At 39.3% G+C, this 24,535-nt stretch overlaps 2 protein-coding genes across 2 annotated transcripts in view; one reads left to right on the top strand and one right to left on the bottom strand.

The window, feature by feature from the left end:
• The window catches only part of pvalb7 (parvalbumin 7), a 43,877-nt gene that overhangs the window by 13,597 nt on the left and 5,745 nt on the right, over positions 1–24,535 (bottom strand). The gene's annotated exons all lie outside the window — the stretch shown is intronic.
• ncf4 (neutrophil cytosolic factor 4) overlaps positions 4,924–24,535 on the top strand; it is a 35,765-nt gene continuing 16,153 nt past the window's right edge. The window contains exons 1-6 of the mRNA XM_003459352.5: positions 4,924–5,083; positions 5,383–5,467; positions 5,588–5,747; positions 13,376–13,446; positions 14,126–14,253; positions 20,132–20,183. Coding sequence (XP_003459400.1) covers positions 5,052–5,083; positions 5,383–5,467; positions 5,588–5,747; positions 13,376–13,446; positions 14,126–14,253; positions 20,132–20,183 — 528 coding nt within the window. The 5' untranslated portion in view covers positions 4,924–5,051. The remainder of the gene's footprint in view (positions 5,084–5,382; positions 5,468–5,587; positions 5,748–13,375; positions 13,447–14,125; positions 14,254–20,131; positions 20,184–24,535) is intronic.

Genomic DNA, 24,535 nt, shown 5'->3' with positions numbered 1-24,535 from the left:
TTTAGATTTTGGCTCAGAGTTTTCATCACACAAAACAAAGACTCAGCATTTAGGTTACTGCCCAGCTTCACCTCTTCCTCTTTCTGCTTTCCTAATGATGTTACCGTGGCAACCAGCTGTCGACATGTCAAACACAATCTGGGTGTTGAGACTTTCTGTCAGTCCCCCTTCTTCTGTTTCTCTGTGTGTATACGTGTGCACTGGTACCTGTCAACTTAATGGCTTATTAGATTTCATCAACACTTTTTTACAGCGTGCTTGTGTTTCAAAGTTATATTCCAAGGCCAGCATGCAATAAACTATATACAAACACTGTTACAGTACCCTCTTTTACAAGCGCACACACACATAGGGACACTCCTCCACTGACATGTATAAGCATTCGCAATCCGCAAATTCACCCGGACACACATACGCTCAAATGCGCAGAACAGACTCCAGCAGCTGGCCTGACCTTGAAGATAAATACACCCTTGAAAAATGCTTCTGCAATTCATGGCTGGCGGTGGTGTGTTACACGAGCAGCGTTTCAAAGGATCCATCTCGGGCTGCGTGAAAATAGATATGGAGTCAATATGTGATGCACTCACACACACACACACACACACACACACACACACACACACACATCCGTCTGTGCACCACTGTGTTTCTGTCTTTTTCTCTCATGCGCACAAGGTCTCTGTATTACACTCGATTTCTTGAACAAATCATCATTTTCTCACTCTCCCAATCTTTCTTTCTTGTAGTTGAGTATTTTGCTGTTTTCACACTAATAATCTGAGTGTAACCAAATCACATGACTGCTGTCAACCATTAATGCAAACACTTTAGTCTCTGTGAACACACTACCTCAGCACACACACCCTCAGCATACACTATTTGATTTACCGAAGCATGCAACTGCTCCGATCTCTTTTGTCAATCTGAGCCACTAATCTGCTGATTCAGGTGTAGTTACAATTCTTGTGAATCACTGTGCTGGCTTAAAGCAGATGTTGTTTCTAAATGTAAAAAATCCTTCCGAGTAACGAGTATGTGAAAGTCATTGGTTAGTCAATAACCTTCGTGGCATCTTGAGCACTTAGAAAACCATTTTAGCCTGGATGGTAAATCAGTTCGTTTTTTGTTTCTATGCAACTCCCACACATTAACAACTGCACTGCCATCTAGTGTTTGAAGCTTTAATAACCCCATATTTAATGTTTGAACTGTTCAAAGCATTTTACTACACAATTATGTCCATCACTGGAATGCCAGCATCACTAGCTGATGCCTTTATTGACTCATGAATGTCAGTAACGAGAGACACCCGACAGGTGAACGCTGAACGAAGGCAGGTTAGTGTCAAAGTGTGTGTGCATGAGATAAGATGTGAGAGAAAAACTGACTAAATAGATAGTGGAGAAAGCTTGTGTCCTGAACACGCCTTAAAGAACAAAGACTGTTCTGATCTCAACATTATGCTTCTCAGTCAAAAGCCAATAACAGCCTTTGTAAAAGCCTGTGTACACATGCACAGTGTACACATGCAGTCGTTATTACTGTAAATAGCTCTTTCTGGTAGGCATTTGTTCTCAGTTAAAACACTGTACATGTGAAAATCTCTGTTTGACATCCTAATTCATTATCTGATGGCAAAATGCGGTCAGCAAAAATTACCAGTCATGCACGTCACTTAAAGTTTTTTAATTTTTCTTTCTATTTTGTCTAATTTATATTAGCTAAATTTAAACGGTGTCTCTCAAAAATCAAAGTTCCCTGTATCAGGGTTTTACACAGTATGAAAGGCTGGAAAAAGGACACTGTTATTTGAAAGGTGCTGCTCTGAGAGAAGAAACCGGTTGGAGCAATTTGCCATCTTTCAGCTCATTGTTGTGGTTTCTCCTTTTGCTTTGGTGCCATAATGCAATGGTTACAACAGTAATTGATGAAATAGAGAGACATGCTACTTCAGCTTTCTCCTACAGTCCAACATCCCTGGTTAACCTGTTGGAGTATAAATGAGCTGTAGGTGTGCATGTGAGCATGAATGGTTGCCCGTCTCTCTGTGTTAGCTCTGTGATAGACTGACGACCTGTTCGGGGTTTATCCCACCTCTCGTCCTCTGACAGCAGCCAGCTCTCCTCTCCGTCACCCTGAACTGAAGCGGCAGAAGAAAATAAATAGATGGTTGGATGGATGGAGATTTCTCGGGTTTTTATTTCACATTTTCAGTCATTACATACTTTTATTTTATTTTGCTTATTTAACTTTGGATTCACTGGCTAGGTTTAAGAAAAGATTGTGCCTTTTTTCAACACTTTATCATAAAAAAGTGATGCTTAAGGATACTCAGTGCATTTAAATATGGCACTAAGGAGTCCTTTAGTTGCATTTGTATAATAATAATGATGAGTTGGGAGTGAGACCATCGCACATCTAAAGATATCTTCTGCGTATCCGTGAGACGCCATTATGATGTAGCTCTTTTAGTAGTTAAGAGCCAGATATTTCTCTCCGAGGTAAAATGAGAATGGATATTCAGCTTTATTGAGTCTGTTCTATTTGAAAATAGCTAATTACCACATTTGGAATGACAGCTTTATGGAGTTATAATATGCCAGTGCTGGGTTTACAGATTGTTTTACAGAACCATCAAGCATAAAAATGCCATCTAATACAGGCTGACGCCAGTGGCAGTTGTAATTTCCTCCTTGTGCTTCTGTACTGCGGGTACATTATTCTGAGCTAAATGACAAAAGTGAGAGGGGTCCTGCTCGCAGACCATCTGTGTACCCTGTAATATGCCTTCTGTATACCTCGGGTATTAAATGATAACCCATGTTTGGCCTTTTGCCTCAAAACTTCCCGTTTTTTATTTTAAATAACAGAGAAAATAATATGTGTGGTTACAATTAAACATGCTGGCAAATAAAGCCTTATTACAGTTCAATGATTATTGATCACTTGTACTTAACTGTGACTCTGGGCTTAAACTGAGATATAGCAGATGCAAAGGTCTGGTGGAGCACACCTGACAGGGCAGGTAAACTTATGGCATGTTGACTGAGTATGATATCAGAGTATATTCATGACGGAAATCTGACCTATTTAGTTTGCACAGATGCAGTGCAGTGTGTCAAACAAGGCTATCACTAGTGAAGGGGCTGCTTGGTCACAGCAATCTTGCTAATCAGTTCAAGTTATTTATTGTTATTTTAACTTCCTGGTGGTGGATGTGGCTCGTTGTACATATACTCTAAGGAAGTGTTTCAAAAATAAACCGTGAAAGGGCCAAAATCCTGAGAAATGCTTGGGGAGTCCCAGTGCTTCATGTAAACCACACAGTTCTATTTTAAAATCTGCCACTGAAACTGGTTTACAGAAGGGGAGTGGCACCTTACAGCTGAAATGAAACTTATTTATAGCTGAAATATATATACATAACATATGTATAATGTATATTATTCAATGCATGTTACTGGCGAGCATCTTTTGAGGGGTGGTCAAGAACACATTTCATCTCAGCACTCCTAAAAAGAACTATGGTAAGAGTAGCAATCATATCACATTTTAGTATGATTTTCTGAGCATCGTAACGTCACGACACCAAGTTTCTACTATCTCTATGATATTACAGTGCACACTCGCACATTCACACACACACACACACACACACACACACACACACACACACACACACACACACACGCACAGCCAGGCTTGTCATCATTAAAAAAGAATCGGATTAGTCAGAGGATGTAACAGGAAATGTTTTTACTCAAAACAGTGGTGCAGCTTTAAAAACTCACTACCAAAAACGTTAGCAAGCTAAAGCGCAAATTGCTCTGATAATGTGGGGTCATTGTTGTGAGTTACTGTATATTTATTGTATATTTGTTCATTAAATAGCATTAAAAACATAATTTTTCTAATGTGGGAGCGCTGGAGATTTCTGAGCCATTAATCCTCCGACATATAACCTGTTGCCAGCCAAGGATCTGATGTCTTTTATTATTTTGGCTGTAATCAGCCATCAAAATATTTTGGCTGGGTTTTAAAGAAACACTGTAATGTGTACCTAGTGGAATTGTGGTTTGAGTCATTAAAGGGCTGAATACATTTACAAACAGCATATTGCATTATTCATTTTCTTAAATAAAACTCATTAAACGCTCACTAAAAGTAAGTTAATAACTTTTCCCGTTTTCCATTACCCTATTATTATTATTATTATTATTATTATTATTATTATGTGTTGTTAACATATTGCACTGTTTAAATGACACGATTGGGAGCCGTGGCCTCCCCTAAAGGTTGGATCCTAGAATCGCCCCTGGCGCACATTCAGAAACTAGAGAAATTAGAGACCTGCTGCTTCAGATGATGTGGTCTGATTTACTCAGTGAATCAGTTTTGATGTTTTATAATTCTGCATCAAATTTACAAGTTGTATCGAAAAGAAAGAAAGAAAGAAAGAAAAAACCCTAGATCAGCTCTCCCAACGTGCGCGATGCCCTGCCAGTGCAAAGAAGCGTGAAGGGTGTCACACATGCTGGGTTCATGGAGTACTTGCTTGTAAAGTGTGTAAACAGGCAGGCAGGCACAGTGCGATCAAACAGATGGAGCACATTTACGATGGCTTTGAAGGACCGAAAAATCCCGTACGAAAGGCTGCTAAGTCCGCAAACGGTTTTTTCCTGCTCGAGTGTTTGAGTTTCCATCCGTATGCGTGTTTGTTTCCAGTGAAATTTACGCTTTTACCACATGCCCGCTGGCACTACCTGTTGCTGGTGGATTGTCAGCTGATAACGCCTGTGCGTGTGTGTGTGTGTGTGTGTGTGCGTGTGTGTGTGTGTGCGCGCGTGCAGTGAGACTTCCCCACACATCTGTGTGGCCACACGCGCGCACCCGTCTGCTGATCTTTTTTTAGGGAACTTTCGCTTCCTGTTGCTTTTCTCCGCACTATTGCGCTTGAAAGTTTGAAAGTCAGTTTAGGCAGCCTGTGGTGTGTGTGACAAAGTGTTTTGTTCGCCAGCAGCTTTAGAGTTTCTTCTGCGTGCATCATCATGTCGCTGCCGCAGCAGTTACGCGACCAAAGGTGAGTCTGTCTACAGGAGACAGGTTAGAGGCGGTGAACCGATGTTTTGCGCACTGACTGCGAAGCTCATTTCTGATCGCTGGTGAAGAATCTTAACGGATCTAATTTGATCGAAAAAGACCAAGCTACATCAAGATCAGCATGTTTTATGGTTGTTTTACTCAAACAGCAGAGCTGTCGTCATGTTAAAAAATAAAAATTTTAATTGTAGATTATGTTTTTAATTGCTTGCTTGTGTGTGTCTGTTAGTTTTTCTTTGTGTCATTTTTGTCTTACATGATCTGTCCTTGTTACTTTAGTGACTTTGATCAGCTCCCTCTCAACATCCCAATCAGCGCCACCATTGCTGATATTGAGGAGAATAAAGGCTTCATCGACTACTTTGTAAGCATTAAAAAAACAAACAAACTAAAGGTCTGAGATGTTTCTCACTGAGACTGGCTCACAATACCAGGCTCAGCTGTTTCTCTTTCTCTTTCATTCATGCCTTTGTTTCTCTCTCAGAGGTTTGTGATTGAGGTGAAGACTAAAGGAGAGAGTAAGTACCTAATCTACAGGAGGTACCGGGAATTTTTCAACCTCCACCAGATCCTCGAGGCCAGGTACTCCCCAGAAAACCCGGCCAAACTGGGCCCAAACACCTGCATCTTGCCTCCTCTTCCAGGTGTGTGTGTGTGTGTGTGGGTGTGCACTGATGATCATCAGTGGCATGCACGGTGTAAGATTTCACGTCGCTCAAATATGCGCTTGTTAGTGTCCGGCTGCTGGCAGATTGGCTGTTATGCCCTCTGAGGCTTATCTAAATCTTTTCAGGCATGCCTCGAACTCGGACTATGTCAACAGGCACAGCTTCTGATTTTCAGTCTTGCTAAATTGCTATTCTGGTGACGCGAATTCCATGGTATGTGCTGTGATTCACACCATGGCAGAAATGGCCCACATAAGAGCTGGTGGGTTCACCTAGAACAAGGCAAACAGGACTGAATTTGAATATGTTCCCTAAAAGTCAAACAGTAGTTTGGTCTAGTGTGAAATATTGTAATGAGTGTGGGAAAATGGTAGCTACTCTAATGGTTAGTTTCACAGTTTTGCTGTGTCAAAGTTACACAAAGGGAACTCCTACTGGATCCTTGCTGTCTTGTCACTCCATAACCTTACGTGCTTGCATGCTTATTCTCCTTCATGCATAGGAGAGCAGATTCACAGAGACACCTCTCTGTGTCTGGAAGAACTGAAACCCCTCTGAATACTCTTTCATAAGGATACGGCTGCTGTGTTTTTTTCTTTGTGTACATTTTGTTGTTTTGATTTTGTTTTTCTCATGTATTCAGGGGGAGATTGAGACATAATTGGATGTCTTTGGTGAATTAAAAAAAAACATTAGCTGGAGATGAAGTCGGGGCTGATATTATAAAGAATAAAAACTGTTGCGTCCCTTAAAGATTTGATTACATTTAGCCTAAGTTTGGTGGGAGCTCACTTCTGTTCAAATCCAGTTCTATTTAAGCCACAAGAGCTTAGTTATAGCACACTTTAGGCACCCATTGCTGCATAATAATGTGAAGCATGAGTGCTCCAAATGCTGCATTTACAATCCTCTTTCTCCACTGAGACATCCGCAGAAAGAAGAGTGACATCTACTCTTGTTCAGCTGAAGTAAAATTGGCTTAGAAAGAAGTTTGTATTCTACTGAACCCAGTGAACCTTATTGTGCTTTTTCTTTTATTGGCGCTTGCATCTTTAGACACACTTAAAGCATTTACTGTCATGTTATGTGGCTAAATGTCAAAAATCCAGCATTACAAGCCACCAGGTATCATAGTGCCCCTACAAGGTCAATTTAAAACCAAACCATACATCAGAGGACAGTAATAAGTTTAATCCACAATGATTGACATTCAGATTAGTCAGGAAAGAGCAGATGGAAAGAAGGGCGGATGAATGCCACAGGCAAAATACAGAGACTAACTTGAAGAGAGATGGGGAAAGAAGAGCAAAATTGAAGGGGAAGGTTTTGAGGGGCAGTAGGGAGAGGGTGATTTATCCATTCATCCATTTCCAGGGGCTTCAGGTATGTAGCAGCCGATGGAGCAGAGAAACCCAAGCACCCTTTTTGTAGTAATCAGTGACTTGTTTGGTGAAGCACCAGCTGGGGGATACAATTGCTCCATCGTGACCACTTTTGTCCCTGGATTATCTGTGTAAATCGTGCCCGGGAACAAATCTAAACTCAGCAGAGCAGGGCATCGACTCACTTTAGCATGCTAGTTAGCTGCAAGTTGATACCGAGGGTTTTTCTTGCTGATGGAATATACTGACTTGACTGATTTAACATAATGATTTGGTGACTTTAAAACAGCCAATTTAAACAAGCATCATATCCCTACCATTACTTAAATTAAAAGTATTGCCATTATTCTGCTAGCTTGGGCTTAAACTATACATGCTAGTTTGTACTCAAGGTTAATGTGCTCTTTGCTATGATGGCTAAGAGATAACATTTCTTATGTTATCACTGAAGTTCTTGAAAACTCCCATCATGGCTTTCCTTAGCTGGAGTATTATCACTGTTACTTCACTTCTTAAATGCTGTCCACATCGAAACTACTATCTTAAAGAGACCTTAAAGAGACTACAACTGTAAAAATATTTTGAAACATCCATACCTTGTGTCTAGAGTTTCATGTTGAGTCACTTCTTGCTGGCTACTTAAGTATCTGTGAACAGAACTTCAGTTTTAAAGGGAGGCTGACTCATATAAGTAGAAATAAGAGAGAAGTACAACCAACATAGTGCATCTAGACAGTTAACAATCTGGAAGAAAAGTCACTTTCCACTGCAAATGAGCTGCTGTTGAAGAAGATTAAGCTCTGGATGAAATGCCTGTACTGGCCACAATGAAACAAAAACTTTAAATTAGGAAAAGTTGGTAAGTGTGATAATGAGTCAAGTACTGAAGTGCTTTTTAGAGCTCAGTGACAGGCAGAGAAGACGTATGGGAATCCAGTTTCTAACCCACCTAATTTTAATATACAGTAATTATGTAAAGGTTTTAATTTGATCAGTTTTGACAGCATTGATGAAAAGACAGAGTTATACTAGCGGGGCACAGAGATCTCCACTAAAGCCCAATAGTCTGATAGTCATTTATTAAAAAATAATGTAAAAGATTGGTTAATTAAGTTCCCACTCTAGCGTTCACCTGCCCATATTCATATCATTCCGTAAATACATCATCTAGTGGTCCGAACACAAGAATTATTGAGCAGTAAGCTAACAGGCTTCAGCGTTCCCACTGTGGTGTAATTTTTTTCTTTACATGAGAGCGCACCCATCGCCTCCAACTCGTGTAGCTGCTGCTGCTGGCAGGCGCTGGAGCCGGCTGTAGCTGTGGCTGGAATCCAGGGCCTCAAGCCTTTATCACAAACACTGTTTGATCATTCTAACACAGTAAGCCTGCCATTTTTGGATGATATCTGTTAGCTGCCAAGTTTACATTTGACTCTTTGGTCATCTGTTTTTCCAAAATGCAGCAACACAGATGGTTCTTTAGCATAGTGGCAGTTACACTGCTGCCAGCTCCAAGTTAACATTTAGTCAACAAAAACATTCAGAGTTAGACCTAGCTAACCTCGTTACAGTAATCCCAAAAGGTTGATGTGTTTATCTGGATGTAGCGTTTTCAGTGGGAGGAATGTTTCGTCACTCATCCAAGTGACTTCCTCAGTCTCAGCTGACTGCAGGTTTCCCCAACCTTATCAACGTTACATTTGGACAATGACTGGAACTAGCCCACTGAATGAACAATGGGCTGGGAGATCAGTTCCTTGATCTCCCAGCCCATTGTTCATTGGAAGAAACGTTTCATCACGTTTCGTCACTCAGCCAAGTGACTCCTTCGTGACTGAACGTTAAAACACCCATTTTGAACAAGTAGTCTTCCAAAATTGCCAATAACATTGGATTAGTCCGGAAAGGTTATAAATGTTGAGCTTTAGTGAGAATTTGATCAGATGAAAGCATACCGACCAATCAAAAGACTAGCTGACATGGGGATTGCAGCCCTGCAGATGTCATTTCAAATTGTCTCCGAGATCTTTAAGAGTTGGGAGCCCAAGTTGTTGAACCTGGTGTGACTGTATCATCAAAAAATATCCAGAATCCAGCCCTTTATCAGGATCTACACCAAAATTAGAATTAATAGGTTCTGTTTCCCAATTCCACCTGACAAATTTCATTGAAAAACTGGCTCAATAGTTTTTCTGTAGTCCTGCTAAGAGACAGACAAACATGCCAAAGCAATCACACTCTGCACTGCTATTCACCTTGATGATGGATTTAAGATAAAATGATCATAAGCACCGAGACTTGAGATAAAATATTGTAATGTGAAAGCACAAAGTATATTCAGGCCTCAGTCACTGTTTGTGCTGCTGTGTGACTGTGTCTGTCCTCATCTGCTCTGTGGCTTTGGTTTTATTCAGCTCATTGTTTCCCCATAAGTCTGTCTGTCTGGGAGGCGGCGTCAGTGTCTGTATTGATTATCGGTGGCTGGAAACCAACATGTGCACCAATAAAAGCCTGAGGGCTTTGAATGGGCGGCTCGGAGCATTGATTTAAGAAGGATGAGGACAGACAGAGGTGATTGTTTTGTGCGTAGATTACAAATAGATTACAGATTTATTTCTGTGGATTCACAGGCTTTGGCTTGGTTATTAACTCGTTATTGTCATTATTAAGCATTATATTTACTTGGCACAGGGAAAATGGCTCTGACTCATCATTAGAGCTACTAGTCACATTATAGTTGCAGTTTTCCTTTGATACATTTTAAAATACAAATCTAAAGAAAAAATGCATTTAAACTAGCCTACAAAACTGAGGCATTGAGGACCTGCACAAAACTAAAAAGTCTGCATGTAGGGAAACACAAGTTGAGATGGGTACTGGGTTAATGGTGCTTAAACCCCCTCCCAAATCAATACCGTATATGGTGGTGGGATGTTGGTATTGAAGTGGGACACTACAGTAAATTAAAGTCAGGGAAAAGTTGGTCAAATAAACTTTGGTGGCCATTTGCCTCATTTTGAGACATACTGTCACCTGAGCCCTTCTTTGATTCTGTGTTTAGCTATATACAAAACGCTAATGCTGCCATGCTAGCATGCTAACATCCTCATAGTTGCATTGCTAAAATGCTAATGTTCAGCAGGTGTAGTGTTTGTCATCATTGTCATTTTAGCTATTTTTGTGTTATTTTTGCTAGCTTTGCTGATTACTACAAAACTGAAAGCATATTTCGTGTTGATGGAGATGCCATTAATATTTCTAAAATATCCTCATAAACTACTGAAGTATCACTGAAACTGCATCAAAGCCTTTATAGGCCAGATTCATCACTCAAATGCCCCAGACAATTATTTAACAGGACAAAGAAAGAGGGTTGAAAGAGCCATATCTAATCTAAAAAAGCCACTTACAAAATTTACTGAGCTTGAACTCTCATGATGTGAGATCATGAAAGTTTGTCATCCAAGTAGGGCATTTCACACATAGAGCTTTTAGTTGTTTTAGCCGCTTATTTTTTCCTCCGACACTAGCCGTCTTTAAAAGGGGTGTAAGCTGTGACTACTGCAGTATTTTAGCTGGTTTGTAAAATTATTATTATTTAAATTATTATTTAAAAATATTTTTAAAGTGGAATTTTACTGGCTTTTAAATATTAGAAAAAAAAAAGCCTTCATTAGCTACACATTAGGAACCAGTGGAAACTTTTAGTGATTTTGTGTATTCTGGAGGTGCTGTCTTATAGCTAGAGCCAAATCCTATGTGATCCATTACAACCAGGCTCCTACTCTCTGATTTCTTATTTCTCCTGTTTCCTGCTTAAAGGGTTTCTTTCTTTCTTAAGCTTTTTGGGCAGAGTAGTGTTCAGAATGCTTTCCTGTTTCAGCAGCTAATGTCAAGGTCATTATAAATCATTATAAATCATTATGATACCAAATTACAGCTGCTTAGGTCATATGTTTGATTTCTTATTAAAAAGCAAGAATGTTTTTACTCAAAAACACTTTATTGTAAAAAATTTCCAATTTTACAGTTTGTTGTAACATGTACGGCCATATCTCTCAATGCCAGCTGCTATATCGGGAAAGTTCTACTTTTCTACAAACTCTGATTTAACATCTGCCACTGAGGAGTCTGTTGGATAATATTAGATCTGATGGGTTTAATTGCAGTGCCAGATCTCATCAGGATGGGAAGGGAATAAGAAAGACAGGGGAGAGAGTGGAGGGAGACAGGCGAGGATGGGTGATGATTTTTAGGGCAGAAAAAAAAGATAGCAGAAGAGGACAGAGGTCTGTCTTTTCAAATAAAGTTATTCTCATTAATGAGACGTAAATAATATTTCAGTATCATAGGTGTGTGTGTTTCTTTGTTTCTTTCTTGTGAGCTTGGTGCTATGCTATGCTTTTCTATCTTAAATGATGATTTCTGAGTCATACGTGACAGCTATAAATTCAAGGTCAAAGGAGCATTTAGGTGAGTGGATGGGTGACTGATTCTCAGTGAGTCAGTAAATGAATGAACTTGTGTCTGCGAGTGATTGAGTGAGTTATTGTGCTCCACAGTGAATGAGACAAGGGAAATTGAGTGAAGAGAGAGGGCTGAGGGTCATTAAGACTGTGCTAAATTTGATTTAACAGCAGGGTTAGATGGCCTTGGATGAATTGGTGGGGCCCGATTTAGACTGTTAGGAGTCTGTGCTGTGCCTCATAATTTTTTTGACCGGGCGTAATGTGATATTAGGAAGAGTAATATGCTATTTTCACAATCTTTTGAAGTAAGGGGCATTTGCCATGTTTGGGACAGGATAAACGTGTTAGCTGTCTAACACACTGACATATGAGTTGGGCTACACCCTTAATCGTTGAATTCAGGTGTTTTCAGTTCCACAGTTAAAAGAAGTATAAAATCAGTTTGCCTGCATAAACATTTGTCCAGCTGTATGTAGTGTTATTGCTAAATGAATGAGTTTGGGAACCACGGCCATGAACCAGCAGATCACCTAAAGTTACAGAGCGAGTTTTACTAGCAATTTGCTAACACGCTACTTCAAAACTGTGTTTAGCATCAAAAAAGTGCTGTTGGTTTTTACAGAGTGACAGGATTATATGTAAAAGGTGGGAAATCAGATTTTTGTAACTGATCCTGTTACATATGTATTTCTGGGAGTTCATTTCTTAAAGTGCAGAATGTAGTTAGGAGAATATTTAAATCATATACGCAAAAGGATTTACTAACATCTGCAACATGCAGTTTACTGCTAATTGCAACGGTATTTAAGGCCAATAAAAGCATGTCTTAGATTTTGCCTCTGATAATGAAATGAACTGACTGTGCCTGTGTTTAAGAAACAGCGCAACGTTTGTAGAACTAACAAAACTGTTGAGCGCCATTTGGTACTATTTTTTTTGCCCTGTTTAGTAAATCTGGTCTATAGTGTGTAAAAGTCACCGACGCTGTGGTGATGCAATAAACGACAGAGTTCCAAACCTCCTCTGGCTGCATGAGTTGCCACGAAACTTGGAGGTCATTTTCTCCCTCATACATTAGCTTATCTTGAAGTTGTGTTTTTGATTGTAAAAATTTGCAGTTGCTAGCATGCTAACATGCTAAACCAAGTTGGGTAAGATAAAAAAACCTAAATATCAACAGTTATAATTGCGACACGCGTGCATCTTAACACTTTCAGTCTGTGAGAATTTGACCAAGTAAGGATTAAACTCAAACACCTGGGGCTAATGTTACCTCAGAACCTTCATATATGTACCTTATCACCTTGTCAGTCGGTTGGCCTATCTGAACGAAACTTTGCACAAACATTGTCACACAATCAGCAGTTATAAGTTTATGTTTATAAAAATGATTTTTTTTTTAATTTCCAATCCTTTTTTTGTGTTTTTTGAGTGTTTGCACTCATTGCTAAGTACATAAAGTAGAAAGGTACAAAAATATATGCTTGTAAATATAAATTACCTAGAATATACTTACCTGGGTTTTAGTACCTGCACACATTTTCCAAGCTAAAATGAATAATTCACATTTACAGGCTCTTGCTGTTTAAGTGTACTAGAGCATCAACAGTATCGGAGCATGTTTACATGCTTGCTTTGTTTAGAAAAAAAAAAGCTGTATTGTGAACAAACATATTCATGTCTGCTATGTGAATGCATTTTTATGGCCCCTGTTCTAGAGTGTAATCTCACCTTTTAAATGTGTTTTCTTTAGGAAAAATCTTCATCGGAAACAAAAAGGATATTGCAGAGAGCAGAATCCCTGAACTCAACACGTACATGAAGGTAATCACATTTCATTGTTATGCATGATGCGGTCTCTTTTTAAACATTTTCAACAGAGGAAAGAATTGTTGGCGTGTTTGCCATCTTCTGCAGCGTGCAGTGCGGTAGCCTACAACGCAGTGGGCTGAACGATGCTGTAGGTGGATAAGCACTGACTCGGATATTTCAGCAGTAGTTTGCAGATCGAGCTCAACATGTAGGCGTTGCTGCTCTCTTCTCTTTGCTCTGCCCTGTGCCCACATCACGTCTGACTGACTGTAGTTGTGGGACTTTTGACATGTTTCAGTGTTGCACCATCGCTAAAAACACGATCAGGTTCTCTTTCTCCCACTCACTCACTTCTCTTTTCTGCTCTACTCTCTTTTTTCCCGCAACCTACGTCGCTCCCTCTTTGCCACACTCTCTCGCCTTCACTCGCCTTACACTTCTTGCTTCATCTCCACTCTTTTTAATCCACTCCTTCTCTCCCACCACCCTGCATCTCCTTCTCCTCTTCCATCAAACTCCCACTCTCTTTACACCCCTTTTGTCTCTGCTGACGTTTCAATTCATCCACCCTGATTTCCCTCTTTTTACATCACTCCTCATCTCCATCTTTCTTGCATGTCCTTATCGTTCATCCATTTTTTTTACTTCACTCTTCCCTCATTCCATCTCTCTCTCTCTCTCTTATATCAAGAGGTTGCTGGGTTTGCCAACATGGGTGTTGCTAGACGAGGCTCTCAGGATGTTTTTCTACCAGACGGAACAGGACTCTGAGCATCAGCCGCGAGCCCTGAGGCGTCTCCGCCCGAATACCCGCAAAGTGTAAGTCCCACAGTTCCCCATGGTAACAAGCCAAAACACAGATTGACTCCTTTAACACCAAGTCAGACGTCACTATGAAGAAATTAGTTTTATATCAAAGGAGACACCAGTTACAAGCGGTACTTTTTTACTAGTATTTTGCTATGTGAATGGGAAATAAGTTCAGCGACTTAAACACATAAAGTCAGTACTTTGTTTGGCCTGAGCTCTCTTAGGGAACCTTTCTTGTCATTTCTTTAAGCAATCTTCAGGAATAGTTCTCCAGGCTTCTTGAAGAACATTCAAAGCTCCTCTTTGGATTTTGGCTGCCTTTTTCTTTTTCTTTCTTTTGTGTTTCTGTGTGGTATTCCTGTTTCTGATCCCACACTGCTTCAATAATGTTGAGGTCCTGGCTCTGGGGAGGCCAACCTATGACTGATGGTGTTCCAGTGTGAGTTTTCCAGGTATGCTTTTACTGCACTGGCATTGTGTTTGGGATAACGCTAAGAAATGAAGCTGCTGCCAATCAAATGCTTTTCCGATGATACTGCATGGTGGATCAAGCTTTTCTGCATTCATAAATCTATTAGTTTTGACAACATCCCCAACACTACTCCGTGAAATGCAGCCCCAAACCATGACAGAGCCTTCACCCTGTTTTAGAGATAGCTGTTTGACACTCACTGTTGTACCCCTGTCTGGACCTTTACATTCATATTGACAGCAATTTGAACCAAAATTTTCAAATTCATGACTCCATCAGACCTGTTGACCATCGATTTTCAATCCACTTCTTGTGTAATTTGGAATACTTTGGTCTTTCCTTCCCATTTCCCTTTCTTAGACATGAATTCTTAACGGCCTCTCGTTCACTGAGACCATTTCTGATGAGGCTTTGGGGAACAGCAACTGATCAACTGAAGGACCAGATGGGTCTTTGCTTGATTTGACTTTCAGATAAATGGTCTGGTACGTGGACTTGATTGACCAAAAAATAATAATTTCAAAGAACTTTAAAACCTTGCAGTCTCACTCAAGAGTTCTCCTGTCAAAATATAAAGAAATGTGGGGCAGCCTGAGACTTTTGCACATTTCTCTAAATACAAAGTATTTAACTGTGCAAAAGGTGTAGCCTGAGTGAATCAGGTTTAAAGTTGAAGCATCTGCAAATAATGACAAAGGAGGGTAATTGCTGGCTTTGAAGGGCTTGCTTTCAAGGCATAAATACCTCTGAAAAAAACTGCAAGGTTAAAATGTGGCTTTAATCTGTGAAATTTCAGAAGCATTTTGACTCCTCAAAAAGAAAAATGCCTCATTTAGCTTTGAAAAAAAACTTTTTAAATGAACATAATTAAGATCAATCTAGTGCAATTTGTTCTCTTAAGGAACATGTTTCCTCATCTCAAATAACTGTGCTTTGAATTTAAAATAATTACAGCAGACTGGATGCAGGTCTTGTATGAATTATATGAGCAGGCAAGATGAAGCTCCAGCAACATCATTTGCCTCTCTGAAGATGGAGAGAGAAGAGAATACATTTCCCCCAAAAGCGTAAACCCAGGAGTGCAGATTTCCATAAATATTTAAACTGGTTTTTCTTGCTTGAAGCTATTAGCGCTTCAGTGTCAATTCCCCCCAGATGAGATGCACAGGTTCAGGCAAACCTAGGTTCATTTTATGATACAGCTAATCTCATAAACTTGTGTTCTACTTTATGAGTAACTCCTGCCATCTTTGAATGTCTCATGGTCCTTAGACTTGACTTATGTAACTCCTCGTGGAGGATGAAAGGGAAAACATTTTCATGAATGTTCATCACAAAACTTTTTTAATTCGATAGCTGCTGTTAACTTTGAGTACTCAGTCAATACTGAAGGTCAGTTAGACTGCAAATTCAATTACACAGAAATGAAAGCAGAGAGAGATGAAACTTTGTATTTCAATTTAAGTCTTGCAGTTGGGCTTTTGGTGATGTACACAAGGAGATAATAATGCCAGCAGTGAATCAGTGCTAAAAACATGTGATGCTTCTCTTCACCTGAAACTTGGCTTAAGTGCTCCACTTTTAATTTAAAGGCAAAAACATTTTGTGTATCTTTGAATTCAGGGTCAGTTGACCACATATACCCACAACATGTGTTTTGCTTATATAAGCTTTTACTTCCTCCATAACAATACATTAATAGGCATTTAGCCCACACACAAATTCAAAATGAATTCACTGAGGGTTGAATAACAGCTTAGATCTCACTGAGCATACTGAGAAAAACTGAAATGCTGCTGCCTTCAACACCCAGTTGTCTTGGTTATCATAAATCACATGGAAACTCTTCAAGCTTCCACATGGGGCTTAGTCTTGTGTTGGTCATATGGGGAAGGTCTGCATCATCTAATGCATAATGGACCTTTTTTCCAGGTCATGACTAAGAGAGCGTTCAAAATCCTTCGTATTTATGGCTATTATATGCTCTTATCAGGAAATATGAAGCAAAAAGCCTTCCAGAGGATGAATTAACTTAATACTTTATGTAATGGCTATCCATTTAGATGTGGAATTAAAAGGCTCGGCTCCCAGTTGCAAGCAGCCTGCTTTTAAAATGAATTTCTTCTCATAACTGCAAATTATATTGTCATAAATAACATGGCTAAGGTCAGGATGATGGCGAGCGCTTCTGCAAAAAACTGCAGGTATGAAGTAAATCAGTTGAGCAACAAGCTTAGAGAGTTCACTTGTGATGGCCACCATGCAGCTTTGCATGAATATAATTGGATACCTAGGAGTCAGCTGGTAGCCAAACAGCTGATGACTGATTCACTCGTCTGCTTCTAACTTCAGTCACTTATTGCAAGAACAACTTCAACTCCCTGCCTGAACTTTTCGCCCCAAAGCAACGTGAGTCTTTTATCGCACACAATGTGCGTTTGCTTTTATAGTGTAGCTATATTTATAGTATATGATTCTTAAAAGAACTATACACATCTGAGAAATGAGAGCATCAGTGGCTGGGAGACAGGCTGATATGACTGATCATGTAAAAGTAGTAAAAACCTGATCTGCTCAATAAATCTGTATTGATTTACTGAAGATTTTTTTATTATTCAAGGAGTCGGGGATACTTTAAAAAGTAGGGATCAGTTTGTTATGGATGAGTTTGAGTGTAAGAAACAGCAGTGTATTGATATTGTTAATCGGAGGAATAGGCGCTGTCGCTCTAAAAAAAACTTACATATTTGATGTCAAATCAAACAAAGGGTGTCCTGACCTGATGATGTCTCAGCTGAGGCAAGGGCACCTTAATCTGGCATTAACCTGCTAAGACCTGAACTCTTTCATGGCATGCATTTTCAGTTTTTCTTTGCTATTTAGGCTGATTGGGACCTGATGAATGTAAAAACAAATAATTACCTGTTTTTTTGTTGTTTTTTTTACTTGATTTTTGTTTCTGAGAAAAATGAGATCCACATAAAAGGACATTTACTTTAAATTTCAATAGAACAGTGGCAGTATTACGTCCTCGTAAGTGGATATGTGGACGCCAGTCCTAGGAGGTTGAGAATATCTCTATCTATCTATAAAGGCTTTTTGTCCTTGTTCTACTTCCTCATTTATAATGTCCATTTAGACTTTTGATTGGTCCCTTTCCCTGTGGCTGGATTACATCAACAGAGGCTGTGGTAAAATCAGAGTCTCTCAACAGGAAACTTATGCAAAAGCAGACTTCATTGCTTCTTCTGCTCTTAGATCTGACCTGTCTTGGTTTGTATGGCCTTTTGGTTGATTTGTCTGTTGGAACATTTGAAGAAACTGTTACTTCCTTCCTGAAGAATTGCCACATATTTGATTTTCACATGGTCTTTCACTGCCAGTTCCTGTTGTTTCAGTATTCTGCAGTAAATACAGTACCTTTGTGAAAGGACGGTATTGTACAACAGTCTCAAGCAACCTTTCTCATTTATTTTGATTTTGATTCCAAAGATTGACATTTTTTTGTAATTTTATAAAGGGTTTTTTTGGACTTCTTTCTTTTCACTTCCAGTCAAGTCCTTGTACATGACCATTTTTAAAAGAATGTTTGATTTTTCTTTTGGTTCTTTAGCCACTTGACCAAACAGTAGCCTACGTATGTGTAAAAGAGAAACCTAACTCAAAGGATGAATAAGTGTTGTGTCTACAAATAACAGAAAACTTCAGCTCTTTGCTATTAGGAGCCCAAAATTTGTTCCCATTTCTTTAGTTGAATCTATAAGAAATGTCACCGGTAATACAGTTGCATAGAAATTGTACTTTTGCAATCTCAAAGAGTTATGAGCTTTAGTGTGCACTGTGTCCTTAACAATATTGAGGAAGTAGAAAGAAGTGGCTGCACTGAAACTCACAGGCCTTATGGAGTGATGGATCCAGTGTCATGTTATTGGTTTAAATCATCATTAATATGTACATAAGAGGTCAGGAGAGAGGCACAGTAGTTATTTACAGCCATCTGTGAAAGACGGTGGAGGCTCAGTCATGGTTTGGGCTGCATGTCACTCAGTGGTGTTGGAAATCTCGTCAAAACTGATGCAATATTGAACGCAGAAAAATACCATTAGATTTTGATCCAGCATGCAGTACGACCTGGAAAGCATATTACTGGCAACACCGTCATTTTTCAACATGGCAACCTCAAACATACTATCAGTGCAATAAAAGCATACCTGTACAGAAGCCTGGAGAAGTATTCCTGAACACTAGTTAAAGAAATTACAAGAAAGCTGCCTGAGAGAGTTCAGGATCTGTTAACGAATAAAAGCGGTCAAACCAAATATTGACTATTAGACTCATTAGAATTTTTATAAGGCATTTTTGTCTTTGTTTGAATATTTCAATAAATCGCTGCCACTATATGCAAAATACAAAAAATGATTGGTGTTTCAGGTATTTTATTTCCAGACTTGTTTAATACAAAAGACTTTCCTTGTGCTTGTGCATTGTAACTCTGTGAAGCAGTGCAGCATAACAGTGCTTTGACCTAAATGTGACCATACCCACCACGCTCGTAGTGACAATTTTAATATCCTTACCATGGTCATCTTCTTAGTTTAGCGTGATAGCATGGCAAATGTAATCAAGGAAACCAATTTGTCCAACAAGTGTTGGACAAATTAAAATTTTGGCCTGATGAAAGTGCTGAATGAAAAGTTTAAGGGTTGCATGAGTTAAATGTATATGTGCTTAATAATGTCTAATATTAATACATTATTATTATTAATAATAATAATTGTGTCTGTGCCAAAGTACATGTTAATTATTATTCCAAGCAAAATTACATAAAATGTTGATGACACATCGAGCCCTCAGGGCTGCACATGAATTTTGGATCAAAGGAAATTGTGCAATCATGCATTTCATTAAGCTTTTATGTGGAATCAATACATCTGTATGCTTAAATAATGTAAAAGGGTTTATCACTCTGAAAATGACATAAGTGTAACCACACATTGTTTCCCAGTGTGAGTGTTTTCAAACATGTAGTCACTCCAGTAAGACAAAGAGTCAAATTTAATTATTTCTCATTTTCTTTAAAATGGTTATGGATTCAAATTTATCACGTTAGACAGAAAAACAGTTATCATAACTGCAGCAGGCTTTTCTCTGTCTTGTCAGTTACAAGGTATGCTTACTCTAAAGCATACCATGTTTTATCATTCAGGCCTTGTGGAGCTGACCAGAGAGAGCAGACTGGGCTTTCGAAAAGGGAAACAGCTTCCCAGTTTATTGATATTACAGGAAATATCACTCTGCTGAAATATCTCTTGCTGATTCATCAGAGCGTTAAACTTTGAGGTCACTTCGAGGCATTACATGTATGCAGACAGTGTTCCCTTATATGGCTTGTCTCTGTCCATCTGTGTCTTCTAGGAAACAAGTGAAGTCACAAAAGATGGACCTCTTCTCCTCCCCCAGGGCTGAGGTTGGTGTAATTACTTTTTTTTTGTGCTGTTGCAACCCACGCAGTAACGACCTTTGTAGTCAAACAACCACGCAGAATGCACCGCATCACCCCGAGAAGCACAATGTGATCCTATAAGCACCATCGGCATGACTGCTTTTCATGGCATAGACACACAAACACACACAACTTGATACAGCCGTGCCCACAGAAGCCAGTATTTGGTGAAAGTCAAACTAAGTGCATAAATAAACCCTAAAAAACAGATATCATACATAAGTGTGTCATCTGATGTGACAAATCAATAATTACGGCATCTTTTGTCAAATGTTGTGCTGCACTTTTTGTGCTCCCATTCTCCCTTGACACTGTTGACCTCATCAATAGTTCCTGCTTCGCTTCACTTCCTTTTTCATTTTCTGTATCCGTTTCTCTTTTCGTATTAACCTCCCGTTCCCGCACTCTCTTCTCCTCCATTCCACACCCCTCCCCTTAAGCATCCCTTAACTTTTGTCCTTTTCCTCGCCCCTCCCTCTGTCTGTCTCTTTCCAAGGTTGCGACCATCTCTCGTCCCTCTCTCCCCCCTCCTCTCTTTCACGTCCTCTCATTTCCATTCTATTCACACCTTCCTCCCTGATGCTGATGATGGAAAGAGAAACGCATTTATATTCTAAAGTCGTTTTTCTTAGGAGCTGTGTGATTTGGAGGTTGTGGAGCGCTTGTGGTTCAGGTGCTGGTGTGCAGATTCGGGCATGAGGTCAGGTCAGAGGATGAAGCAGTAATGACCTGCCAATTAAACTCTCCATGAGGTGCAAAAAAAAGCTTTTATTCTTTATAAGGTCAGCACAATCTTGGACTGAATTTCTACGCTGAGAGAGCTCATGTTGGTTTGACTCATTCCCTTTAACCAAGATCACCAAATTCCATACTTGTTCTGAAATCCAATCTTATTCCTACTGTGTTTTTTAATAATATTTATCCCTCCAAAACATTAAAACCTTCAAAAAGTGATGAGAGGTCTCACTTTCAAGGTTTACAATTCAGAATGATCCTCACAAAAATGTAGCAGGACACAGATATGCCAATGCTTAGCAGCGAGTCTAAATGGCTATTTTAAAAAATCAGTTAATCAGTTGAGCCTTAATATTGTTTGCGTGGGAATAGAAATGTTGATAGTACAGTCAGACTGATGGAGGACAGCCCTTCTGTCATCTGGTTGCATTACAGTGTGTAAAAATATCTCCTCTCTTTGTGTATTGTTGGTTTGTGCAAATTTGCACTGCAGAAATGTTATTCTCATGAGGTAATTTTTGTTTGTCATCTAATCCTAAAAGTTCTATTACTTAATTTACCAACATGTTAAAGGAGACCATGACCAATAGTTATAATACCTTTAAATACCAGAATTCTACTCTTAGTAAAAATGCACAGGTACTCCTTTATTAGTGCAGTTTGAAGCCTACCACAGGCAGCAGATTCTGTCAAAAAATGTGTACTCAAATACTAATCAGTACTAAAATTGATTAATGGATTAGGTAGTGATTTGCAACAGTATTGATCAAATTCCATCTTTGCCTCCTACAGCTAGCACACCACTTCCCCCAGCATGCTGCAGACAGGCAGGTACACAGCCCCTCCCCTCACTACCAGCTGAACACGTGAACAGCTGCAGAGCAAACTTGGAGAAGTATGTAAAATAATGTCAACCTAGTTTTTATGAGTAATTTCACAAAGTCATTAAAACACTGGTTTCAACAACATTAAAGTTTTAAAGATTTATTATAAATGTGAACCTGACTGGTGCACACGTTAATGTCACCCACGTTAGTGGCTATTGGCTGATTAATAAGGAGTCAAGTCACTAGGAGCAGGAAAACAGGAAATAAAAGGGGGGTGTGGCTGAATACTTTTGCATTATTGCAGTATCTGATCAGTATTGTTTAAATTTTTTATAAGCCTCATAATTGTGCCCTTTTTGCTCCACACTATTGAAAGTATCTTGAGAGACTCACATATTTTCCTCGATTTTGATATCGGGTTTGAAAATGTAGTGACAACCCCAGTTTGCACAGAAGCATCAATCTCCTGCTTTTTTACTTCTGAGGGGCAAACAATCAGGAAAAAAAGTTGCCTTAAAGGGAAATGAGCTTTAAAGACGTTTGTTTCAGAACTGTTGAACTGTTAATAAGGTAGATTTACTTTAGTAGAGTCCAAGAAAAACAATGGAAATAAGCATTTTCAGAAAATGGTGCCACACACTGAAGTGGAGCTTCATGAAAAAATAGTAATAAGACTATAATACATCAGTTACATCAGTATGTAGCCCTGCGATAGACTGGTGACCTCTCCAGGGTGTACCCCGCCTCTCACCCTATGGGATAGGCTCCAGCCCCCCCGCTGTGACCTTGATAAGTACAAACAGAAGAGAATGGATCGATGGAAGAATTATTGTCCAGAATACACATGTATATACCTGTTTTTTTAAACTTTGTGTTTCAGACATGTATGCCAAGTAGCGCATGTTTAATGAGATTATACTGCAATATTGAAGTACATTTTTTATTGAAGTACCTCCAACTTTCAGTACAAAATAAATGTCAGTATAATGTAATAATGTAGGAAATCAAATGGGGATGTTGCAAGTTAGTTAAAAAGTCAAAACATAATGTTTAAAGAAGTTGTTGTTTTTTTTACAGCAAATATTGTTAAAAGCTTTTTTCTTCAAATCTGTTTTGTCTCATACGCTGCAGCAGCATTTACAGCAAAATGAAAGATAATCATAAACATTATGGCTTTATGTGTTTGTTCACATTTCATTTACTGTCTAATTTACAGAGCAGGTTTTTGTTCTAAAATCAGTGCCACAGAACGACCTTTTCTTTTTCCCATCTTGCGTCAGTATTTTCTGAATCATGAAAAGAGATTTCTGAAGTCACTGGTCACCTGTCCAGAGTGTACCACACCTGTAGGACCACACCTACAGGATTGTGCCCTTTGGGAGACATGAACTGGATAAGCAGTTAAGAAAACAGATCATGTGTGGCTTATTTATGTATTTATTTTTTACCTCTGTCCACCTGAAGTGTCTCCCTTTGGCTATATCGCACCATTGTTCCATTAATTTCTCTGAAGCTGTTGAAGCAAGTTAAAGTTGTTTAGGGATAGCTTGAAGTATTCACAGCTGACATAATAGCAGCACTGACTAATAGCTGAGTTGATCCACTATCAGCTAATTTGATGAAGCAATCATTTGTAATACTTTGTAGAGAGAGACACCTTTGCTCGGTTGTGTAAGCGGCTATGTCTGCACAGTATGGAGTCTGTAATATGAGTACATGTCCTCAGGCAAAGTGTGTTTCACTTCTTGAACTCTGTGTGCTATATCGCCTTTCAAAAGCATTTAACTTTACTAACCTTGCTCGACACAGAAAAAAGGGTACACACACACACACACACACACATTGCATTTCTCTCTGCACACTCCAGTGGTCTTTTATTTCCAAACTAAAAGAAGCAGCTCCATTTTACTCTCTCCTCTTCTCTCTCTCTCTCTTTCTCCCCTCTCTCCCACACAAAAGTAAAACACTGGTGTACTCTACTCGTGAAGCTGCCAGCCTACTCAACATTTATTTTAGCTTTCTCTCCTTTTCTAGCTGAAAAGCTTATCCTTCCTCTGTGCGTTAGTGTGTGTTGGTGTGTGTCCTGCTGTGTGTTTTCCAGCACACCAAAGTGGCTGTCCAAACAATGATCAATGGCCAGCCTGAGCCTGATGGATAAGAGCAGAGCGCAGCATTTGTCACAGCAGAGCCGGTACAAGTGTTAGCGTTTACGCTGCAGCACTTCTTTCCACTCCACTTAGTATTAGCTCAGGCTTAGCCCCAAAACACTGCTATGAGTAATTGTCAGCTGTAGTACTATGAGCTTCAGACAAGGTCAACGGGACAGGCTGCTCATGGTTAGGAGGACTTTAACGAGGCAGATGCTGGTGGCATGATTTGCCTGATCTGAAAATTGAGTTAGGGAAAGAAAAGAAAGATAGAAAAAAGATATAAAAAAGGCAAAAAGATATATTAAAGAACCACAAAGGGAGGGAAAAATATCAATAAAACTAGAAAATGAAAAATCAAAGAGGTCCCTATCGAGTGGTGAGATGGTTAAGGCAGAAATTACAATTTTAGATAAAAACTGATGGGGAAGTGTTAGTGCTTATCTTCACTAGCAAAAAATGTGACAAATGTGTTAAAGTAACCAAGAATTTAGGAGACTTGATTCCAGACACTAGAAAATATCAAAGTGCCCTCGTGTCATAGAGCAGGTTTTATCAGTTTGTCCCTGTGGAAATGTTTATGTACAGATACAGTATGTGTCAGCAA

This window comes from Oreochromis niloticus, linkage group LG6 (assembly GCF_001858045.2).
Source record: "Oreochromis niloticus isolate F11D_XX linkage group LG6, O_niloticus_UMD_NMBU, whole genome shotgun sequence".
Classification (NCBI taxonomy): Eukaryota; Metazoa; Chordata; class Actinopteri; order Cichliformes; family Cichlidae; genus Oreochromis; species Oreochromis niloticus.
This window is presented reverse-complemented; position numbering and strand designations above follow the sequence as displayed.